At 48.5% G+C, this 23,634-nt stretch overlaps 1 protein-coding gene and 1 pseudogene across 1 annotated transcript in view; both read right to left on the bottom strand.

The window, feature by feature from the left end:
* Window positions 1–3,495: 3,495 nt before the first annotated feature.
* Window positions 3,496–12,537, bottom strand: LOC135884091 (uncharacterized; annotated as a pseudogene).
* A 1,378-nt stretch (window positions 12,538–13,915) lies between these two features.
* The window catches only part of LOC135884090 (fibrous sheath-interacting protein 2-like), a 35,863-nt gene continuing 26,144 nt past the window's right edge, over window positions 13,916–23,634 (bottom strand). Inside the window, exons 3-4 of the mRNA XM_065411386.1 lie at window positions 16,797–16,854; window positions 13,916–14,040 (exon numbers count right to left, since the gene is read on the bottom strand). Coding sequence (XP_065267458.1) covers window positions 13,916–14,040; window positions 16,797–16,854 — 183 coding nt within the window. The remainder of the gene's footprint in view (window positions 14,041–16,796; window positions 16,855–23,634) is intronic.

Raw genomic sequence — 23,634 nt, 5'->3', positions numbered from 1 at the left:
CTATATAAGAAAAAGACCCCAAAATTGGGACTGTCCCTATAAAATCGGGACATCTGGTCACCCTAGCCCATGCGCTGCCCCGAGCAGGGTGAGGGAGCCAGGTTGCAGCTATTGCTCAGTGACATGTCTAGAGAGAGGGTTCGTGCCCTGCATGTGCCCTCAGCTGCCTGAGGGGTGCCCCAAGGAGCAAGCTCCGTCCTCCTCTCCCCAGCCCACCCCTCTCCTCTCCTTTCCCTCTGCCTTAATGAAGTTCCCACCTGTGCATTGCTCAGTTCAGGAAAGGAATGGGGAGCTTGATTCTGCTCTGAGCTCTGTGGGGCAGTGCACTGGGATGGAGCAGCTGAGCCGAGGCTACAGTTGCTATCAGACCCCTCTCCACTGCAAATCCCCTTCCCCTTCCTCCTGGCCAGGTAAGGGGAAAGTTCTTGGACCAGGAAGTGGCTGGGATCTGTCTGGAAGACAGCAGCCTCAGGGCTAGCCAGGGAAGTTGAATGCAGAGGCCACGTGGCTAGCCAGGAGCTGCAAAGAAGCTGGAGGCAGAAAAGATTCCCCAGGAACTGATTGCAGAGGTGTGTGCGGAACAGGCTGTGACGGCCGGACATCACTGCAGGGTGCAGGTCTGCGTGGGGCTTCTGGGGGAGCAGCAGCAGCTGGGAAGGGAGCCAGTGCCAAGGGGCCCCAAGGAGAGACACTAACTGAGCCTGGCCTGGAAACTTGCAAACGCCTGTTTACTGGTGCAGACCCTGGCTAGAGGGACCCCCCCAGGCGCTAGACCTGCCCCAGGGATCCCCCAGGAACAACAAGTGCTTACTCTGCACTGGAACTGGCTAAGCCTCTGTACCTAGGGTGTCTGGGACTGCAGCTTTCCCCCTTCCTTCCAGCCCTAGGGAAATGCCCTTCCTTTAACCATGAGTGGCTATTGGCCCCCGTCAGGGTTAGCGCCTACCAGCCCAGCTGCTGAAGCACTTACAGTGCTTGCCTTGAGCTGCAGTACCGCGGGCGAGCCCGTGCACCCAAGGGGCTTGGGGAGCTGAGCAGCCCCCATAATTACAGCATTTCCCTGCCCAGCAGCTGCAGGAGCAGCCAGCTCCTAGGGACTAGCCACAGCCGTGGTGGGATGTTCCTGCCTGGCCCAACCGCCTCGTCCTGGGGAAGATCCTGGAAAACCATGTGAGATTTGGGAGGGGAACAGGTAGAAAAGCCCAGTTGGAGCACTGAGAGCAGCCCTCTCACGGAGTCACCACTGGGAACAAGTTCCCCTTGTGCAGGGGGAAGCCTCCAGCATCCCTCTTGTTAGCCAAATAGGGCCCGTTCTCCCCCCGGAGCTTACCTAATTACACTGAGGAGGCACGGAGAGACAAGAAGACGGGTACCAAGTTCTTTATTGATCGATCAGCTGAGCGGGCGCTCTCATCGGCTAGTGCCAGAAGAGAGACACACCTTACATGGCCGAACAGGCCCTTTTTATAACCAGTAACAAACAACTTAGCCTTCATCCTTTTGCGTCATTATGCTGACCTATAGATAATAGGTTACACAGGATACATATATTATTTTGGGGAGGGGGATACAAGAGACATCTGTTGCGGATACATTTATCATTTTGAAGGGAAAACAAGGTACATTTGTTGACCTTTTGCACTAAATACCTTGGGGATATATGGGGAAACAGCTGCATATACTTGTGAGCCAAGTGAGCCAATTAAGCTGCATATACTTGTGAGCCAAGTGAGCCAATTAAATTGGTTAACAAATAGCTGACATGGTTACATGCACGTCCTTGGTTCTATTTAGATCTTTAGGCCTTTTCTATCAAATCTCCCCCCTTAAAAGCATTTTAAGAGCCTTATGGCCCTTGTTCCTCAGTTCCTACTGGCTGGTATAATATCATCATTTGTTGATATGTAACCTGATTAGCCAGTCTTCGGACTGCCGCAACCAAGCAAGGGGTAAAGCAAGCGAGAGTTAATAGGGTGGTAACAAAGAATATAAAAAGGAGAAAACCTTTTCGTAGCCATCCCAATTGTGGCAGCCAGGAGGTAAACCAATCTGTGTCCCACCCACCCCAGGTCTGTACTGGGACATGGGCTATCTTTCTCATTTCCTTTGTTAACTGTTTTACTGCCTGGCCATTATCGTCTATTTGTAAGCAGCAGTTAGACTCATTCAGTTTCGCACAGAGTCCTCCTTCCTCTGCTAGCAAGTAGTCAAGAGCTATGTGGTGTTGGAGAATTGCATGTCTCATTTGAGTCGATTGATCGGCCAAAAGGTCCAGTGCTGCGGCTGTTTGGTTGGTTAATATTTCCAAGATAGCCTGCAGCCTAATGATTCGGTTTAGATTATAAATTGGTTCCCTGGCCCCTGTTACTAGCTCACTAGGGTTCCAGGTGGCCGGTCCATAATGTTTGATGATCCTTTCAGGGGGCCATTCCTGAGCTCCCCAAGTTTGGGAACTCCCGGCAGTCAAAGTGGAGTCCACAAACCGTTTTTCTCTAATTAAATCATCATAAACTTTAATTCCCAACTTATTTCCTTGGTTTTGAGGTAGTAGAAAGAATAGAGGCCTAATATATCCTACGTAACATATCCCTGACCAGTTTGGAGGCAGTCTGCGATAAGCATAGGATCCACAGATCCAATAATGGCCTTTCAAGGCCCAGGTCCCATTAGCAAAGGGGCCATCCCAGGTCTCGGGGTAGTCTTCGGGGCCCGGCTCCTCATAATACAAAGAGTTACCTGATTCTATGGGCCCCCCGAGAAAAATAGACGTGCCGTCCGGATTACAGTAATCACATTTCCATGCCCCAGCCCCTGCCTTCCAAACACAATTGCAACCAAATTTTGGGCTATTGGTACTAGACCAAAATTGTTTAAAATGGGTCACTCGGGTTCCATTAGGGTGTTGCCATGCCAACTGATACCATCGTACCACGTGGTCCTTACTGGTGGTATTATCTCGCTGGCAACTTAAAAAGAGGGCATCAAAGTACCCATCCAATCCTACTGCCTTACAACCATCGCCCGTATGATTCCAGTAGGAACATCTTACCCAGCTATTATTAGTCAGCTTTACATGGGTATGGTTCCATCGTCCTTGATACTTAAAACAGTCATACGTATGGCAGCTAGGATGATCATAGCAATCAAATCCTAGAGATAAAGTCCAGTTGCACGTACTTTCCCCTACATACTTTCCCTCGCGTTTTGTTCGATTAAGGCAAAAGATACCCATCCCAGTAGAATAGAGCCGCCAAGGGCCACTATCCTCAGTCCACCTTCCCGTTCCATTATGCACTATGCTTAAGTTACTTAGCCACCATTTGGGCTGTACTGGCTGGGCTACCCAAGGCCACTCATTTAACTCTCCTGGACCGCCACATACCCAACAATTGGTAAGGTTAAAGGAATCTGCTATTATTTCCCCTAATTGCAAAAACCTGTTTTCCCAACCATATGAATAACTGAATATACATAACAGAAACACAAAGGATAGCTTCATTGTCCCTTTCTCTTAAACAGTCCCTTTAGTCCCTCTAGTCCTTGGTACTCCCAGGTGGAGTCTTCACCTGTGCCACCCCGGGCTTCCAGAGCCGGAGCGGATAGAGGGCTGTTGTCCTCTTCGGTTGTGTTGCTCTCCGGGTTTGGATTCAGAAACCGCTTTACCCGTGTATGATGTGTCCACTTGTCGCTCCTGAGGACCTTAACGGCGGCCTGGCTGATGAGCGATACAGTGTGCGGGCCGTCCCACCGTGGCGTGAGGGGATCACGCTTCCACTTTTTGATAAGGACTTGATCACCGATCTGGAATGAATGCACGGGTTGATCCAAGGGAAGGGTCTGGAAAGGCGCCGCGTATCGATGTAGCTGTAACAAAACAGATTGTAGCGCAGAAACCTGCTTCCACAAGGAGTCATTCCCTACTTCCCAGTTTACATCCTCTCGGTACCCCGGGATGAGTACTCGGGGAGGGAACCCAAAGACCAGTTCAAAGGGTGAAAGTTTCAGGCCCTTACGCGGGGCCCTCCGAATGCGGGTAAGGGCGAGTGGCAGAGCATCAGGCCACTTTAAACCGGACTCCATACACAGTTTAGTGAGAGTATCTTTGAGAGTTCTATTCATTCTCTCTACTTGGCCCGAGCTCTGCGGTCTCCAAGGTGTATGCAATTTCCATCGTATACCGATGGAACCTGCTGAACCACCTGGGAGATAAAATGGCTTCCCCGGTCCGACTCAATTACTTTGGGGAGATGGAAACGGGGAAGTATTTCATGTAACAGGGCTTTGGTGACTGCCCGTGCCTGACAATGCCGTGTAGGGTAACACTCTACCCACCCAGTAAGTTGGTCAATAAAAACAAGCAAATACTTATAGCCCCTACAAGGGGGGACTTCAGCAAAGTCCACCTGCCACCTTTGAAAAGGATAGGCAGCCCAGGGCCGGCCTCCCATTGGGGCAGGGGGGCCGCACCCCTTTTGGTTTGTTCGCTGGCAAACAGAACAGTTATTAACAATTCTTTGGGCCTCCATATGTATACCCAATCCCCTAAGGGACCGGGTAGCCAAATCGACCATAGCTCCTGATCCCAAATGTCCCTCCTTATGTAAGGATCGGAGAATCTCCTGGAGTACTGGTCTAGGTACGAAAATCTCCCCCCCTGGCAACTTCCACCACCCAGAGGGAACCTGTTGGGCCCCTGTAGCTCGCGCGTGGGACACTTCCTCTGCTGTATAGTGGGGAGTAGGGGTTTTAACTCCTGTACCTTGGACCCAGAGAAGCCACGTGGCTCCTTCTTGTGCGGCTTCTTTCGCGGCCTGATCAGCCAATCGATTGTATTTACGCTGTTCAGTTTCAGGGGCCCTCCCATGTGCACGCACGTGTATTACGGCGACCCGGAGGGGGAGCATCAGGGCCTCAAGCAATGACTTAATAAGGGTCCCATGGGCTATTTTTTGGCCTGAAGCCGTAATGAAGCCCCTTTCTTTCCACAGGGTTCCGTGGGCATGCACCACCATATACGCATAACGACTGTCAGTATACAAATTAATAGTTTTCCCAGTTCCTAACCGGAGAGCCTCAATAAGAGCCACCAGCTCCGCCGCCTGGGCAGATAAATTGGGGCTAAGCTTAAACTTGTACACCTCTCCACTCTTAACTACGACGGCTGCTCCTGTAAATCGCTTCCCATCTACTACATAACTAGATCCATCAACGTATCCTTCGATATCGGGATTGGGCCAGGGCAAATCTGAAAGATCAGGGCGAGGTTTAGTCTCTTGTTGCAAGACTTCAATACAATCATGAGTGGGGCGGGTCCTACAGGGAACTTGGGGATCAGGCAGCAAGGTAGCCGGGTTGAGGGAACTAACTGTTTTGAAAGTCAGGTTAGGGGCCAACAAAAGCCCCACCTCATATCTAGTATGCCGACTGGGATTTAGATGCTTTTCCCCGGCTCCTGTTCCCAGTATCTGGGGTACCCCATGGGGTACCACAACCTCAGTATCCCCACCCAAGGTTAATTTTTCAGCCTCCTGCACAAGGAGAGCGGTCGCAGCCAGCAAGCCGGCCAGCCTTTGGCAACCAGGTCCAATACCTTTGAGTAGTAACCTACAGGTCGCCAGGTCGGTCCCGACCTTTGGCACAGGACTCCAGATGCCACCCCTCCCCTCTCATGAACGTATAGGGTGAACGGCTTCTGGGAATCCGGGAGAGCTAAAGCGGGAGGCTGAACTAAGGCTTTTTTAAGCTCTTGAAATGCTTTTTCTTTTTCCTTGGTCCATGACCAATGGAGCAGACCCTCTTTAGTAAGGGACTCGTATAGTGGTCTGGCCTTCCCTCCGTAGTCAGGGATCCAAAGCCGGCAAAAACCGGTTAGTCCCAGGAAAGCTCTCAACTCTCTGGGACTTCGGGGCTGAGGGCTCTCGAGTATAACTTGGATCCTGTCTTTACCCAAGCTACGACGTCCCTGACAAAGATGATATCCGAGAAAAGTGACCTGCTGTCTAACCAATTGGGCTTTTTCCCTGGAAACCTTGTACCCCTGAGCCTCAAGAAAATTAAGGAGTTCTATAGTCTGCTCTCTACAAGCTGTCTCCGTCTCAGTCTCTTAAGAGCAGATCATCACAATATTGAACTATGTCTAGCCAGGAAAGGGGCAAGATCTCTTTTTAGCTGGCTACCAAAAATCTCGGGTGCACAGGTAAGTCCCTGAGGGACAACAGTCCAGAGATACTGAGCCTTGTAATGGGTATCTGGGTCCTCCCATTCAAAGGCAAACAGTTTCTGAGACTCCTGATCAAGGGGTATAGAGAAGAAAGCATCTTTTAAATCTATCACAGAGAACCAGCTGTGGTTCTTGGGGACTTGGCCCAAGATAGTATGAGGGTTTGGGACAACTGGATAAGGGGCCTCTATTGACTTATTAACCTGTCTTAGGTCCTGGACCAATCGATACTGCCCATTAGGCTTAGGCACTCCCATTATCGGAGTATTGTACGGGGAAGTGCCTTCCCTTAGCCAGCCGTACTGCAAAAACTTTTGAATCAGAGGCTTCAACCCGATCCGAGTAGTTAACTTAAGGGGGTATTGTTGAATTCGGACTGGGCGGCTTCCTTCCTTAAGGGAAATATGCACTGGTAGAGCGTTTCGAGCCCGAGCAAAGCCTCCCTCCTCAGCCCAGACCTTAGAGTTAACCCCCGGCAGCTGGTCCCTCTCACTCTGAGACTGCGCCGGGGGGGGGGGGGGATTTTCAGCACTCAGAAGGGCCATTTGATAATTAGAAGTTTGTTGTTTAGGGAGCCTAACTTCCATAGTCCCATTATTATTGAACGAGATTTCCGCCTGTAATTTAGTAAGGACATCCCGTCCTAGCAGCGCAATGGGACAGGAAGGGCTACAAACGAATTGGTGGGAAATATGATGGTCCCCTACTCTCACTAGGAGGGGAAGAGTTTTTTCCAATTTTATGTTTTGTCCCTCTATCCCTTGAACTGGTCAGCTTTGCGACCAGGGGCTGCTAACAGGGAGTTTCGCAAGGGAGTTCTCCAGGTGAAGGAGGAGCTAATACAGCATCTGTGGGGTAAGTGACTGTCTGTAGTGTGTGTTTGTTTGTGTTTGGGGGTTACTTGCTGTGTGCTGAGCTTGTGTTTGTTTGGTTGGTTGTTTGAGGGACCGTGTGCTCTGGCTGGCAGTTGGAGGCAGGTTTGAAAGCTCGAAGCCTCTGGTAATTGGCTGAGCCTTAATCAGTGGGCGGGGCATTCACTCAGGCCAGGGCTTTATAAAGCCGCGCACAAGCGACCAGGGAGCTTTGCGACCAGGGGCTGCTAACAGGGAGTTTCGCAAGGGAGTTTAGAAGGGGAGTGGGAAGGGAGTGGGAGTCCCTCGCCAGCCGTAACCCCATCCCCGTGGCCCCCCCCTAAAACCTATAAACCAAACCACATTCCAAAACTCCCTTCTGTAAACCACCCTTTCACTAACTAGGATACAATGCAGGCAGAAGCCCAGCAGCAGAGTGGGGGCTATCCAGTTTATTGCACCAACTGTTGCATGTATGATTACCTGCCCTGTGGGCGGGTGGCGTATGTGTGCAGTCGGTGCAAGGAGCTCCTGGCCCTCAGAGACCATGTACGGACTTTGGAGGCCAGGGTGGCGGAACTGGAGGAGCTGAGAGAGGCAGAGAGGTATGTTGATGAGGCTTTCCGGGACACTGTAGAATTGTCCCACCTCCGCTTAGACAGCACCTGTGCTGTTAAGGAGGAAGAAGGGCCCAGGGAAGTAGAGCAGTCAATGGGAGCAGAGGGAAACTTTCCCGTAGTTGGGACCCTCCTTCCAGATGGTTCTGGGGTTGCCTCTCGCACTGAGGTTGCCTCTCCGGGGGAGGGAACTCCAGTTTCTAGGAAAAGGCAGGTGTTAGTAATGGGAGATTCGATTATTAGAAATGTAGATAGCTGGGTCTGTGATGACCGGGAGAACCGTATGGTGACTTGCCTGCCTGGTGCGAAGGTTGCGGATCTCTCGAGGCATCTAGATAGACTTATGTGTAGTGCTGGGGAGGAGCCGGTGGTCATGGTACATGTAGGTACCAATGACATAGGGAAGGGTAGGAGAGATGTCCTGGAAGCCAAATTTAGGCTGCTAGGGAAGAGACTGAAATCCAGGACCTCTATGGTGGCATTTTCAGAAATGCTCCCAGTTCCACGCGCAGGGCCAGGTAGGCAGGCAGAGCTTCAGAGTCTCAATGCGTGGATGAGACGATGGTGTAGAGAGGAGGGGTTCACGTTCATTAGGAACTGGGGAAACTTCTGGGATGGGAGGAGCCTATACAGGAGGGATGGGCTCCACCTAAACCAAAGTGGAACCAGACTGCTGGCACTAAACATTAAAAAGGTTGTAGAGCAGTTTTTAAACTAGGAGATGGGGGAAAGCCGACTGCTGCAGAGGAGCGTGTGGATCGGACACAGACTTCTCTTAGGGGAGAGTCTGATGATAGAGAATCTCCAGGTTATAGTCAGGAGCAGAGGACTGAAAAGTATAATGTAAGGGCCGGATCAGATGATAAACAGTCACATAAAAAAGAATCTGGCACATCAGAAAAAGGCAGGCTAATAAACAGGGACAAGTTTTTAAAGTGCTTGTACACAAATGCCAGAAGTCTAAATAATAAGATGGGTGAACTAGAGTGCCTTGTGATAAAGGCGGATATAGATATAATAGGCATCACAGAAACCTGGTGGACTGAGAGCAATCAATGGGACACAATCATTCCGGGGTACAAAATATATCGGAAGGACAGAACAGGCCGTGCAGGGGGAGGAGTGGCACTATATGTTAAAGAAAGTGTAGATTCAAATGAAGTAAAAATCTTAAGCGAATCCACAGGTTCCATAGAGTCTCTATGGATAGAAATTTCATGCTCTAGTAAAAATATAACATTAGGGATCTATTATCGACCACCTGACCAGGACAGTAATAGTGATGATGAAATGCTAAGGGAAATTAGAGAGGCTATCAAAATTAAGAACCCAATAATAGTGGGGGATTTCAATTATCCCCATATTGACTGGGAACATTTCACTTCAGGACGAAATGCAGAGATAAAATTTCTCGATACTTTAAATGACTGCTTCATGGAGCAGCTGGTACGGGAACCCACAAGGGGAGAGGCGACTCTAGATTTAATCCTGAGTGGAGCGCAGGAGCTGGTCCAAGAGGTAACTATAGCGGGACCGCTTGGAAATAGTGACCATAATACAATAGCATTCAACATCCCTGTGGTGGGAAGAACACCTCAACTGCCCAACATTGTGGCCTTTAATTTCAAAAGGGGGAACTATACAAAAATGAGGGGGTTAGTTAGACAAAAGTTAAAAGGTACAGTGACTAAAGTGAAATCCCTGCAAGTTGCGTGGGCCCTTTTTAAAGACACCATAATAGAGGCTCAACTTCAATGTATACCCCAAATTAAGAAAAACAGTAAAAGAGACACCGTGGCTTAACAACCATGTAAAAGAAGCAGTGAGAGATAAAAAGACTTCCTTTAAAAAGTGGAAGTCAAATCCTAGTGAGGCAAATAGAAAGGAGCACAAACACGGCCAACTTAAGTGCAAGAGTGTAATAAGAAAAGCCAAAGAGGAGTTTGAAGAACGGCTAGCCAAAAACTCCAAAGGTAATAACAAAATGTTTTTTAAGTACATCAGAAGCAGGAAGCCTGCTAAACAACCAGTGGGGCCCCTTGACGATGAAAATACAAAAGGAGCGCTTAAAGATGATAAAGTCATTGCGGAGAAACTAAATGGATTCTTTGCTTCAGTCTTCACGGCTGAGGATGTTAGGGAGATTCCCAAACCTGAGCTGGCTTTTGTAGGTGACAAATCTGAGGAACTGTCACAGATTGAAGTATCACTAGAGGAGGTTTTGGAATTAATTGATAAACTCAACATTAACAAGTCACCGGGACCAGATGGCATTCACCCAAGAGTTCTGAAAGAACTCAAATGTGAAGTTGCGGAACTATTAACTAAGGTTTGTAACCTGTCCTTTAAATCGGCTTCGGTACCCAATGACTGGAAGTTAGCTAATGTAACGCCAATATTTAAAAAGGGCTCTAGGGGTGATCCCGGCAATTACAGACCGGTACGTCTAACGTCGGTACCGGGCAAATTAGTTGAAACAATAGTAAAGAACAAAATTGTCAGACACATAGAAAAACATAAACTCTTGAGCAATAGTCAACATGGTTTCTGTAAAGGGAAATCGTGTCTTACTAATCTATTAGAGTTCTTTGAAGGGGTCAACAAACATGTGGACAAGGGGGATCCGGTGGACATAGTGTACTTAGATTTCCAGAAAGCCTTTGACAAGGTCCCTCACCAAAGGCTCTTACGTAAATTAAGCTGTCATGGGATAAAAGGGAAGGTCCTTTCATGGATTGAGAACTGGTTAAAGGACAGGGAACAAAGGGTAGGAATTAATGGTAAATTCTCAGAATGGAGAGGGGTAACTAGTGGTGTTCCCCAAGGGTCAGTCCTAGGACCAATCCTATTCAATTTATTCATAAATGATCTGGAGAAAGGGGTAAACAGTGAGGTGGCAAAGTTTGCAGATGATACTAAACTACTCAAGATAGTTAAGACCAAAGCAGATTGTGAAGAACTTCAAAAAGATCTCACAAAACTAAGTGATTGGGCAGCAAAATGGCAAATGAAATTTAATGTGGATAAATGTAAAGTAATGCACATTGGAAAAAATAACCCCAACTATACATACAACATGATGGGGGCTAATTTAGCTACAACGAGTCAGGAAAAAGATCTCGGCGTCATCGTGGATAGTTCTCTAAAGATGTCCACGCAGTGTGCAGAGGCGGTCAAAAAAGCAAACAGGATGTTAGGAATCATTAAAAAGGAGATAGAGAATAAGACTGAGAATATATTATTGCCCTTATATAAATCCATGGTACGCCCACATCTCGAATACTGTGTACAGATGTGGTCTCCTCACCTCAAAAAAGATATTCTAGCACTAGAAAAGGTTCAGAAAAGAGCAACTAAAATGATTAAGGGTTTAGAGAGGGTCCCATATGAGGAAAGATTAAAGAGGCTAGGACTCTTCAGTTTGGAAAAGAGAAGACTAAGGGGGGACATGATAGAGGTATATAAAATCATGAGTGATGTTGAGAAAGTGGATAAGGAAAAGTTATTTACTTATTCCCATAATACAAGAACTAGGGGTCACCAAATGAAATTAATAGGCAGCAGGTTTAAAACAAATAAAAGGAAGTTCTTCTTCACGCAGCGCACAGTCAACTTGTGGAACTCCTTACCTGAGGAGGTTGTGAAGGCTAGGACTATAACAATGTTTAAAAGGGGACTGGATAAATTCATGGTGGCTAAGTCCATAAATGGCTATTAGCCAGGATGGGTAAAGAATGGTGTCCCTAGCCTCTGTTCGTCAGAGGATGGAGATGGATGGCAGGAGAGAGATCACTTGATCATTGCCTGTTAGGTTCACTCCCTCTGGGGCACCTGGCATTGGCCACTGTCGGTAGACAGATACTGGGCTAGATGGACCTTTGGTCTGACCCAGTACGGCCTTTCTTATGTTCTTATGAACTATAGTACACCCTTGAGCCCTTCTTTGGGGAGCCTCTGCGAGGGGAAGCAAACTAAGGGTAGCCCCTGTATCAATAAGGGCTTCAATTGGGCGGCCCCCTACCTTAATTGTTACCGTGGGATCCAGGCTGGCGGGCTGTGCCGCCAGAAGGGGCCGCTGGGTCCCCCGGCCTCCCTATACAAACGACTCTTCTTCCGCGCTGTTATAGAAGATGGGCGCGGGTGGGATTTTGTTTCTATATCCTTCCCCCATGGTGTGTCGCTGGGGGCATTCGTTCTTCCAGTGTCCCTCCTCTTTACAGATAGCACATTGATTTCGTCCCAAACGGGGGCCCTTTCCCTTCCCCTGTGGTCCTGTTCGCCCCTTAGTCTTGCCCCCCTTTTCCTCACTTCCCTCCCTCAGGGCCATCGCTAGCATGCGGGCCCCCTTTTTCCGTTCCTCATCGTCTCTGCGATCATAAACCTTTAACGCAATCTCCAAGAGCTCCTCTATATTTTTACCCGATGCCCCATCCAATTTCTGCAACTTTTTCCTAATGTCCTCATAGGACTGCCCAATGAAGAGGGGAATCAACACCCGCTTCCCATTGGCATCCTCCGGATCGAGGTCTGTGTATCTTTTACAGGTGTTACACAGGCGCTCATAAAAGGCGGCTGGATTCTCATTCCTTTCCTGTCGAATATTATACAGCTTGGCCCAATTTGGAGTCTTTCTAATACAGCGTTTCATCCCCTGTACTATAGCTACAGCATATCTGCGATGGAGGTCTCGACCCTCCTCAGTTTCATGGGTCCAGTTGGGCGCAGTCTCAGGGAGCTGGTTGGCTAAATCAGCTGCGCTGGCTCCCCCTCCTGCTAGCCCCTCACGGGCTTTTGAGAGGACCAAACGCCTCTCCTCCGCAGTTAGTAGGGTATTTAGAGCAATTCTCATATCGCCCCAAGTAGGATTATGGGCTGAGACCAAGGTTTCAAAGACTGCTGTTAGTGGAGCGGGATCCTCCAAGAACGGGGGGTTCTGGTGCTTCCAATTATATAGGTCACTCGTAGTAAAGGGGACATATATCATAGTGAGCGCACCTCCAGGGGCTACAGTTTCCCTTAGGGGCAGTTGGCACACCGGGGCTACCTTTGCTGCTATGGGGCTCTTAATAAAAGTGAATTTTGTGTCCCCAGGGCTGTAGTTTTCTGTTAAGTTCCATTCCCCCTGGGCCGTCCCGGAGCCAGTTTTGCTCCTAGTGCGGTCAGACACCGCGGAGCCTGTAGAGCTCGTAGAGGGCTCTGGAGCAGAGGAGTCCTGATCGCTGAGATCCTCTCTAATATTCTGTCCTGATCTTTTCATTGGGGTATCACTTTCAGGGGAAGGGGACTGTTCTGGCAGGACCGGAGGGCCAGGATACAATGGAGGAGGGGGCATAGGATCAGGGGCAGAAGGAATCACAGCTGGTTGACAGGGTTTCTTAACAGGGGGACGACCAAGGTGCCTAACAGGGGCACGGGCCATCAAGGCCCCAATGGCTTGTGCTCTACATTTTCGCAGCCGGGGGGGGGGATTGGCTACAAGATCCTGCCAAATATCTATATAGGGAAACTGGTCCCAGTGTCCATCCCCAGTTACAATGTCATGCACAGCTTGCACAGTTTTTAATTTAAGTGTTCCCCCAATGGGCCATTCCACCCCAAATGTCGTCCATTCCACAGTACAGAATTTTATCAGATCATCTTTACATAATACCATTCCATAATCAGCCTGGCGTTTAAACGCCTTCCAATTATTTAACATACATTCCAAGGGTGTCCCAGCATATGTGCTTTGTCCGGACCCCATTATGCTTGTGTTTAATTAAACCTGGTCACGGGTTCGACCGACCCCCCTTGCGATCAAGATATCCTGGTCACGGGGTTTCCCCTCGCAGGAGTCTCGGTGCGGCTAGAGTCGGTTTAAGTCCTAGACCTGGTTATTACAATTTTGGCTTCCAGCATATCATTAGAATGAAAAAGAACAATACTCCTACCAGGAATAAAAGCAAGCCCTGGGGCTTTTCTACGTCCCAGTAATTGTCCAGTACGGCCCACGGATTAGTGAAGTTAGTGAAATTATTCATTAGCCGTTGCCTGGTTTAGTTATCATGACCACAAAACATTTGTCCACCTACAATACCTTCCCACACAGGGATTACCTAAAGGGTCCAACCTACACTGCGGGGGCGTTATCCCTCAAACCCAAGAGGTAAACGCACTTACCGCCCGGAGTGGCCGCGTCCGGCAGTTGGACCTTCCCCTTCTTCTGGTACCGTCTTGTCTCCGTGTCATTAGGAGTTCTCTATTGAGGGGGGCGCAGCCGTCCCGGCCGATTGCGGCGACCCAGAGCTCGAGCAAACCAACAGCTCAAGGTGGCCACTCTCCGGAGTCGTCCTCGGCCGCCGGTCAGCGCCTCCTACAGGGAGAGAAGTCCCGGCGGAGTCGCCAATTTGTTAGCCAAATAGTCCCCCCGGAGCTTACCTAATTACACCGAGGAGGCACGGAGAGACAAGAAGACGGGTACCAAGTTCTTTATTGATCGATCAGCTGAGCGGGCGCTCTCATCGGCTAGTGCCAGAAGAGAGACACACCTTACATGGCCGAACAGGCCCTTTTTATAACCAGTAACAAACAACTTAGCCTTCATCCTTTTGCGTCATTATGCTGACCTATAGATAATAGGTTACACAGGATACATATATTATTTTGGGGAGGGGGATACAAGAGACATCTGTTGCGGATACATTTATCATTTTGAAGGGAAAACAAGGTACATTTGTTGACCCTTTGCACTAAATACCTTGGGGATATATGGGGAAACAGCTGCATATACTTGTGAGCCAAGTGAGCCAATTAAGCTGCATATACTTGTGAGCCAAGTGAGCCAATTAAATTGGTTAACAAATAGCTGACATGGTTACATGCACGTCCTTGGTTCTATTTAGATCTTTAGGCCTTTTCTATCACTCTCATCTCCTCAGCACTCTCTGTCGTCTGGCTGCCAGGCCAAGAAAGGCTGTGCCTGACTCTTGGGTGGGATAGAGTGCCATGACATGAAGGCATCTGCTATCACTGGGGTCTGATCTTGCGGCTGTTTACTCTGGGAGCTCTGATCAATCCTAAGCAGCAGTGCTGAATAGCTCAGAAACCTCGGTTCTCTCTGCTGGCCTTGGGAGCTCCTGTCATTGCCTGTGGTTTGGGGGCGCTCCTGATCCCCTGTGATGCTGATGCAGAAGGTCCCCATCCCTCCCATGTCACTGCCTGCTGTCTGGGACTCCTCATCCCTTGTTCTGTGGCACCTCCAGCTAGCTTGTGGTGTTCTCTGTCCTGTCATGGCACTGCCTGCTGGCTTAAGAGGCTCCTGGGGTCCCCAGAATGCACCAGGCCAGCTTGCATAGCTCCCCATCCTCCACATGGCACTGCCTGCTGACTGGGAGAGCTCCCCATCTCCTGTATGGGGCATCTGCCAGGGGACACACTGTACAGCCTGTGTCCAAGGTATTAGTCCCTTTGTCTGCTCCTCCCTTCTTTTCTGCTGGGCTTAACTCCATGAGGTTTAAGCTACATGTGATCTCTACAACAACTGTCACTCCCCCCAAACAGCTCAAACCCACACATTTTTGACTAAAATATTTATTCTCCCTGGCATACACGCTTTCTTGCATGGCATGGATCTCCTATGCTTTCTCAGGATCTGGTGGGGGCCCATTCGGTGCGCTAATAGAAGAAGATCGTGAGAAAACTCTGGACAGAGCACTAGGTACTTTCTTAAACAATGAAGACCGTTGTCTGGGAACACTGGAGTCTGAAACAGCAGCAGCTACTGTGGAGAAAACAGAGCAGTGGTGTAGCACGTACCAGATTGGGGTGAGTACACTGTGCACTAGTAAGTTGTATTGGAAGTGACTGAGGGATTTCACTAATAAACTACAGGGCTGGATCCTCAGCTGTGGTCAACCACTGTAGAGTTCAGTGTGCGTCTGCTGAAATACTGTGTGAAACGCTAGCTCAGGTAGGAAGGGTAGTGTCAGTGTGGCCTGGTGAGAGATGTCTGTAGAATTGTGACCTCCATTTTGTATTATGTGCTGAATGCATGGAGATTTGCCCAAGCAGCTGATTGCATCGCAGACAGTGCCCCAGCCAGTGAAGATGCTTGACATCTTGTCCCAGGACAATGGATGAGAAGCAATAAAAACGTTCTTGGGCCACTGGCTCTGATTGTCTCTCAACTATTAACCCCCCCCCCCCCTGTGAAACAATAGGCTTTCTGCTTTGCGGCCCACAGGATGGGTTGAGCATGCGTCAGGGAGGGAGGCTGGAGCATCCCAGGGAAGCGCGTGGAAAAGAGAGAAGACGCTCTATGTAAGAGGGGGTGCTGCTGTGCGGTGAATGAGGAGACCAACCATAAGGACTGACAGGCGTGAGAGGGCAGGACAGACGCTGGGCAGCCTGCAATGCTGAGGAGCCTTGGACGCACAGGAAGGGTGAGCCCAGACTGGGGTGGGAGCAGCTCAGGGCTTGGTTTATTTTCAGAGATCTGTAATTCACGCATGCTATTAAAGTCCCTGTGGCTAAGAAACTCCTTTGCTACACCCGTGTTCCTTGCTTTCCTGTCACGCTGTCCCTGAGCACTTGCAGCATAAGTGGAGCTCTGGGGGAGCACATGTGAGCGCCTGGGAGGGTGGCCTCAGGAAGGTGCAGACCCTGATTTCAGGGTCTGGGGCAGTGGGGCGACAGTGCCCCATGTCCCAAGAAATGCATCAGATGAGAGGCTTGAGCCTGGCAGTGTGCCCTGAGCCCCAGAGCTAGGAACAGCAACCAAACTCGATCCAGAGCCCACTGGCTTGGAAGCATGTGGGAGTCAGCAACTGGATTTGTTTGCAACAGACTGGTAACTGGCCAGAGGGGTACTGGACTACCTGGTAACAGCTGGTGTAGTGGGTAGGGCAGTGCATGGGGGACTCAAGAGGCCTGTGTTTAGTTCCTGGCTCAGCCACAGGCTTCCTGGGTGACCCTGGGCAAGTCACTTAATCCACCCAGTGTCTCCGTTCCCCCTCTGTGTGGTAGAGAGAACTCTTTCCTACCTAACAGGAGCTCTGCAGATAAACTCCACTAAGGAGTGGGAGGTGCAGAGAGCCTGCAGTGAGAAGGGCCATAGAAGTACTTCGATACCTGTTTTCTCTTGCAACGGGAAGTCTTTATGGCCAACATCTTCGTAGGGCGAGACAAACTGCACCGTGAGAAGAGTAAGAGAGTCAGTGTATAAGTCTGTTTTGGTCCTGCTCTCCAGGGTTATGCAGCTGCAGGATGAGTAATAGGCAGCTGTTAAAGGGGGTGGAGGCCTGTCATTCCATCCATGCTTCCTGAGGATGTCGTGAATGACTAAGGCCTGGTCTACATGACACAGCTAGGTCAACAATTATGTCAGTGTCCAGTCTACAGCCTTGCTCCCGCCAATGTAAATGCCTTACTACACTGACATCATAACCACCTCCACGAGAGGTGTTGGGCTTATGTCGGTGTCGTTAGGGTGACACTGAAGGTTATTTACATTGACTGTTGGCTGTCATTCTTGTCAATGCTGGAGCCATGAAATTGACAAGAAAGCCAGGCTGTCATCCCAGGGCAAGTGGGGGGCTCCACTCGGGCCCAATTGCCCCCCGGGTCCTGGCTCTCAGCCGGGCTGCCCCCCGGGTCCTGGAGGTGGGGAGCTGAGAGCCTGGGCTTTTAGCCCCTTACACTGCCCCTTTTAAGTCGGTGGAAGTGCTCCTTGTGAGAACGCACACCACCGATAGAAGGTGGGTAGTGTGGACATCAGCCAGCGTAGTAATTACTAATATAGATTGACTTAAGTTTCTAGTGTAAACATGCCCAAGGGTGAAGCGTGAGTCACTAATTGGAATTTCAGCCCCTTATATCAAATGTAAAGATCTCTGTTTTGAAGTCAGACATGGATCCATCTCTGTTCTTCTCCCTCCCTGCTCCCAGTGCTGTCCCTTCTCCGCCGAACATTTCCTCTGCCCTTCCTTCCTGACCACTCCTGTTGTGCGTGAACCCCTCCTGCAAACCTCATTGCCCTACTGCTGTTTGCCAACAGAGGGGCTTCCCCTTCCTGCTCTGCTGGCTCCTTCTTCAATGGCATCAGCACCCATTTCCTTATGCTGCAGTGAGGCAGGGGCTGCATGGGTAGGAGCAGAAGTTATTGGCCAAATCCCACAATTCATGGACATGGTGTCTGACCTCTGACTTGTGAGCTTTGGTCCCAAACTCTGAGCAGCATTACCCATGTTACGAGAGTTGATCCAAAGGGCTGACTGCTCAGAATGATCTAGGTGATGCTGAGCCTAACTTTTAGGTACCTGGAAAACCCACTGGGATTCACAAAGCCTGAGCTAGGCACCCTGGCTCCTATATAATGAATGGGGAGCCACAGGAGCCTTAGAATGCGACTCACAAAGCCAGCATGCTGGGCAGGGTGGGGGGAGCTGGCTAAGCTAGCCAATGGGAGATGCTGACCAGAGGGGTATGTGCTAAGCCCCTCCCCTCGCAGAGATAGGTGCCTTGCTCTGCTTGCAGTTCTCACCTGGTGAGGACCCTCTTTGTTGCAAGGGCCCCTCCTTCCCCTGTGCCAGTGTAGGAGGAGGAACCCGGTGGCTGAGTACCCAGTTCACATTCCCCTCCACTTGAGGAGGCCAGAGGATTTGAAAAGGGCCTGCCATCTCTCAGAGGGTGCACTAGGCTATGGATACTCTGGTGTGGGGCTGCCTCAGTCTCTCCTGTTGAAGCTATTGTACTGTGGCTAAATAATGAAAGAGTGACTGGAGTAGGGGGACTGGATCCTGGGTCTCCCACTGCCTGGGTGAGCGCTCTGATCACCAGGCTACAGGGTCATTCTCATACTTGTGTGCGCGCTCTCTCACGCTCTCTCCAAGGGTCATTTGGTCCAGAGAGGGAGGGAGGGACTCCCTATATCTGAATACCCCATAGCCCAGTAGTCAGAGCACTCACCTGGTGGTAACAGGCCTGTTCAAACCCCTTAGATGGAAGGAGGGATTTGAATGGAGGTCTCCCACCTCCCAGGTGAGTTTCCTACCCACTGGGCTATAAATGATGAGGGAGCCCTCCACCCCTCTCTGATTTGTGTAAGTTCACCTGGGGGGCCCGATCCAGTAGGCAGCCTCTGAGCATGCCCACTGGATCAGCCCCTCAAGTGAGTCAGGCAGAGGAGCGCCTGTCCTTCCCTGTGTGTGGATTGCACTGGGGCTTAGGTGGGACAGAGGCATCCAAACACCCACAGGGAGGCAGCAGTGAGGATGCCAGAGGCAGAAACATAAGAGCCTAGAGATCTTTTGCTGCTAAACCTTAGGGTACAGGGTTTAAGTGGGAGTTTTGTGCCTCACAGTGGTCCCAAAACTGGGACTCAGGCACCTGACTCCATCTGAGTATTCAGCCCAAGCTACAAGTGAGCAACAAAGGGCTGCATGAAATAAGATGAGTTTCAATGCTAAACCTGCAAAACTAATAAACCTAAGCAGAGGATATCCAGTGCACAGATAACCATCACCGTCAGTAACTGTATCTAGAAAGCAGAGAGTCCAGGAGATCTCGAGTGTTGAGAGATAGCAAACTAAATAGAAGCTCCCAGTGTGACACCACTGCTAACAGAAGGACATGCTCTTCCCAGTGCTACACAAGCTGTGTCTCTCTCACAAATTTAGGGAGCGTAGAGAGCAGTTCTGGTCCCCACCATTTAGAAATGTTATAGAGAAACTAGAGAAAATACAAAGAAAGGCAACTAAAAGGATGCAAGGCTGGAAAAAAGAGAGGAGAGACTAAGGCTCCAATCCTGTACAAAGACTTCATAGAATGGACCATTATGATCATCTAACCCAGTCATTCTCAAACTGTGGGTTGGGACCCCAAAGTGGGGTTGCAAGGGCTGGCACTAGACTTGCTGGGGTCCAGGACTGATGCCACACAATTTCACCCCGTGATTCCTCCATTGAGCCCAATAGACTCTGGTTGAGCTAGTGTCTGTTTTAAAAAGCCATCACACCTTGATTTAAAGGTTTCATTCACTGCAGTCCCATGCAAGATGTTCCAACAGTTAATTACCATCACTGTAAAAATGTGCACCTCCTCATTTGTAGTGTGAATTTGTCTCATTTCAGCTTCAAGCCTTTGTTTCTTTCTCTGCCTTTGTTTGCTAGTGTAAGAACCCTTGGCTATCAGAAGTCTTCTCCCCATGTAGGTATTTATAGACTATGATCGAGTCACCGTTTAACCTTCTCTTTGTTAAGCTAAAGAGATTGACCTTCTGTAGTCTTTCACTACAAGGCTTCAAGTCATTCTTACAGCTCTTGCTCAACTTTTTTACAGTTTGGCAACATCCTTTTTAGTGTGTGCACCAGTACTGGACTCAGTATCCAGTAGTACGCTCACTAATTCATATACAGCAGTAATGTATCAGGGGGTAGCCGTGTTAGTCTGTATCTACAAAAACAACAAGGAGTCTGGTGGCACCTTAAAGACTAACAGAGTTATTTGGGCATAAGCTTCAGATGCATCTGAAGAAGTGAGGTTTTTACCCACGAAAGCTTATGCCCAAATAAATCTGTTAGTCTTTAAGGTGCCACCAGACTCCTTGTTGTTTTTATACAGCAGTAATAACATCCTTACTTCTATGCTGTACACAGCCAAGGACTACATCTGACTTATTAGCCACCGCATCTCACTGGGAGCTCCTAGTCCGTCAATTTCTACCTAAATGTCCTTTTCTGAGGCACTGCTTTCCACCCTGTAAGAGTGACCTACATTCTTGGTTCCTAGGTGTAGGACCTTGCATTTAGCTGGACTCAAACACATGTTTAAGTGAGCCCAGTTTTCTATGTGATCCAGATCGCTCAGTAAAATGACCTGCTCTTACTTATTTACCACCCCACCAATTGTGTGATATGCAAACTCTGCCAGCAATGATTTTATGTTTTTTCCCCCCAGATCATTAGCTTAGGGCCAAGAACAGATCCTTGCAGGAGACCACTTGAAAACACCCCCATTGGATGATGATTCCCCATTTACAATTACTTTCTGCGTAATTCATAACTTTATGCACATGTATAAGTCTGTGATCTGGGCTTATGAGAAATAAATGTATCACAGGCTATAAATATCTATTCAAGGGAACAATATACATGAAGGAAGAGAATTAATCCACCTCAGAAGATGGATGGGGAGGGGAGTGAAGGAAATGTTTACATTAGAGAGTAGGAAAAAGTGCCTAATCCTGCTTCCGTTGAAGCCAATGGAAAAATACCCATTGACTCAAGTGAGAGACAGGTTGGGGGTCAAAGATTTTAACAGATGGAACAAATGGACTGTGGAATAAACTCCACTGTAGATCAGATGGAGGCAATATCACTACAGATTACAGAACAGGTTACAGGAAACTGTTAGTGGGAATGGAGCGGTGAAGAGATCTGCAAAATACAAGGAGGTGGAACTCTGGAGAAGCCCGATCCCACTCTCTGGGATGTTGTTATTGGCTGTTTTAGAACTTATTTACCTCAAAAATCTCTGAAGTGTCCTCTGTGTCCCGAGCTTGGTGCATGTTAACATACATTCCTGTAAGACATACATCTTTAGGAGCTGTGTTTATACACTGGTGTGTTTTTGTTACTTTTGGGGCATGTCTGGACACACATGCTACCTCCGACGTAATCCAAAAAAGCCCAGAGGCCCTGAAGGCTGCTGTATCAGTGATTTTGCCCAACGTCATTAACTTTCACTCTCATTATACTTTCTCTTCACTGCCCTCTTGACTGATCCCTTACCAAGCTGTCAATAAGAGATTTGCAGTGCAACCATTACTGGTCTGTTTGGTAACATCAGCCCAGATCCTCAAAGATATTTAGGTGCCTAATTCCCATTGAAATGAATGAGAGTTAGGGCCCCAAAAAACCTTTGAGGATCTGGGCCATCATTAATGACAAAGAGCCGTAGGAAGTCATAGAGCTTAAGGCCTGGAGGGACTCTAGTCTGACCTCCAGTACCTTACAGGCCACCAACCCGCACCAGTTACCCCTGTATTGAGCCTAATAACGGCAGTTAGTTTAAAATATTACAGCCCTGAGAATCGGAGGGACTGAGGCGCCCCAAGGCCTGAGGCACCTTCAATGGCAGGGAACATCATGAGAATGCTTTTGACAACCAATGAACCAAACGGTCCATTTGTAGCTGGTCTGCCCCAGAGACAACATTCTGTGCAAATCTGTACAGGGAACTGCAAACAGAAAAGGAAAACTAGATCGAAGGCCTAATGAGCCCCTTTAAAGCCTGAATTTTCTTTCTGCAGTGAGTCAGTTCTTCGGGGGAATCACTCCCCCCTAGGCTTGTCCAGCCTCTTGAGTATCATCTTTTAGTGGGAAGTTTTTTACTGATAAAATCATTGAGATAAAGGAAGGAAAAAACATCAAACCCTCAAAAAAGTTAAAATACCAAACAAACATTTACCTTTGTCCTGTGCCACAGGAACAGAGGATATTTCTTCAGCACTCTCACTAAAAACAAAAGGAAGCACTGATTCGGATTATTAACACTCACAATAACGAGCACTAAAGCGTAGCTTTTATAACTGTGTTCCATGTGCAAATCTTGTTTTGATTGTTAGCTGCGCGGGACCGGATGTGTCTCTACTTTGTACTCTGCCCAGTGCCAAGAGCCTTGTCAGTGCTTAACAAATAATCCTCCCAAGCACTTTACAGACTTTGTGTCCAGTCGTGCCGCCCTGACTTCCCTGTGCAGGGCCCCTGGGAGGCAACATGGACGGGGGAATCAGGGCTCTTGGGTTCTGTTCTCAGCTCTACCACTGACCTGCTGTGACCTTGAGCAAATGACTTTGTGCTACAGTTCTCCCCACAGGGAAATAGAGCTCACAGTGTTGCTTACCCGCCCGTGTTGAACACTTTCAGCTTGAAGGTTGAAATGACCTACATGACACATAGGTATAGTTGAGTAGGATTTTCAAGGCATCCATGTGATCTAGGAGCACATGTCCCATTAAAAGTCACCTGGACTTTGACTTAGGAGCTTTTCAATGGAACCTGTGTTCCTAAATCACTTAAGGACTTTTGAAACTCACCCCCTTATTGTTGACTTCAGTGACAACTTACTGCAGCGTCAGGCACATGAACTAATTCATTCGTTCTTAACTAGGGGTATGTGTACCCCCAGGGGTACGCAGTGGTCTTCCAGGGGGTACATCAACTCCTCTAGATATTTGACTAGTTTTACAACAGGCTACGTAAAAAGCACTAGCGAAGTCAGTACAAACTAACATTTCATACAGACAATGACTTGTTTAGACTGCTCTATATACTATACACTGAAATGCAAGTACAATATTTATATTCCAATTGATTTATATTATAATTATATGGTAAAAATGAGAAAGTCAGCAATTTTTCAGTAACGGTGAGCTGTGACTCGTTTGTATTTTTGTGTCTGTTTTTGTAAGCAAGAAGTTTTTAAGTGAGGTGAAACTTGGGGGTTTGCAAGACAAATCAGACTCCTGAAAGGGGTACAGTAGTCTCGAAAGGTTGAGAAACACTGAACTAATTCACTTCCTCATCAGAAATGGTAGAAACTTCTCATACTTCATCTCTACACGTAGCATTCAAATCAGAATTGGAGTAATGTGAATAGGAAAAAAAACCCATATTGCCTTTAAAAAACAAAGGCTTGAGTTTTTAAATGTAATTTGACCTTTATTTAGAGCTCAATTCTTCTCCATCTCAAGTCAACGCTTCTAAATTTAACCCCTGTTTCCTATATATGCCCAGGATCTTCATTCTCATAACTGTTTTGGGTCTCACCTTTAGGGCAAAATCCTGCCCTTTGCTGCTTGGAAGTGCTATGAAGGGAGAGAGCACTGGGAACCTCTTTCCCCAGCCCAGCAGCAGGGCAATATTCCATATACAGGGCAGGACTGGCCAGCACAGTGCAGCTGGTTTGG

The sequence above is a fragment of the Emys orbicularis genome, chromosome 9 (assembly GCF_028017835.1).
Source record: "Emys orbicularis isolate rEmyOrb1 chromosome 9, rEmyOrb1.hap1, whole genome shotgun sequence".
NCBI lineage: Eukaryota > Metazoa > Chordata > Testudines > Emydidae > Emys > Emys orbicularis.
The sequence above is the reverse complement of the archived record's forward strand: the minus strand, read 5'-3'. Positions and strand labels throughout refer to the sequence as shown.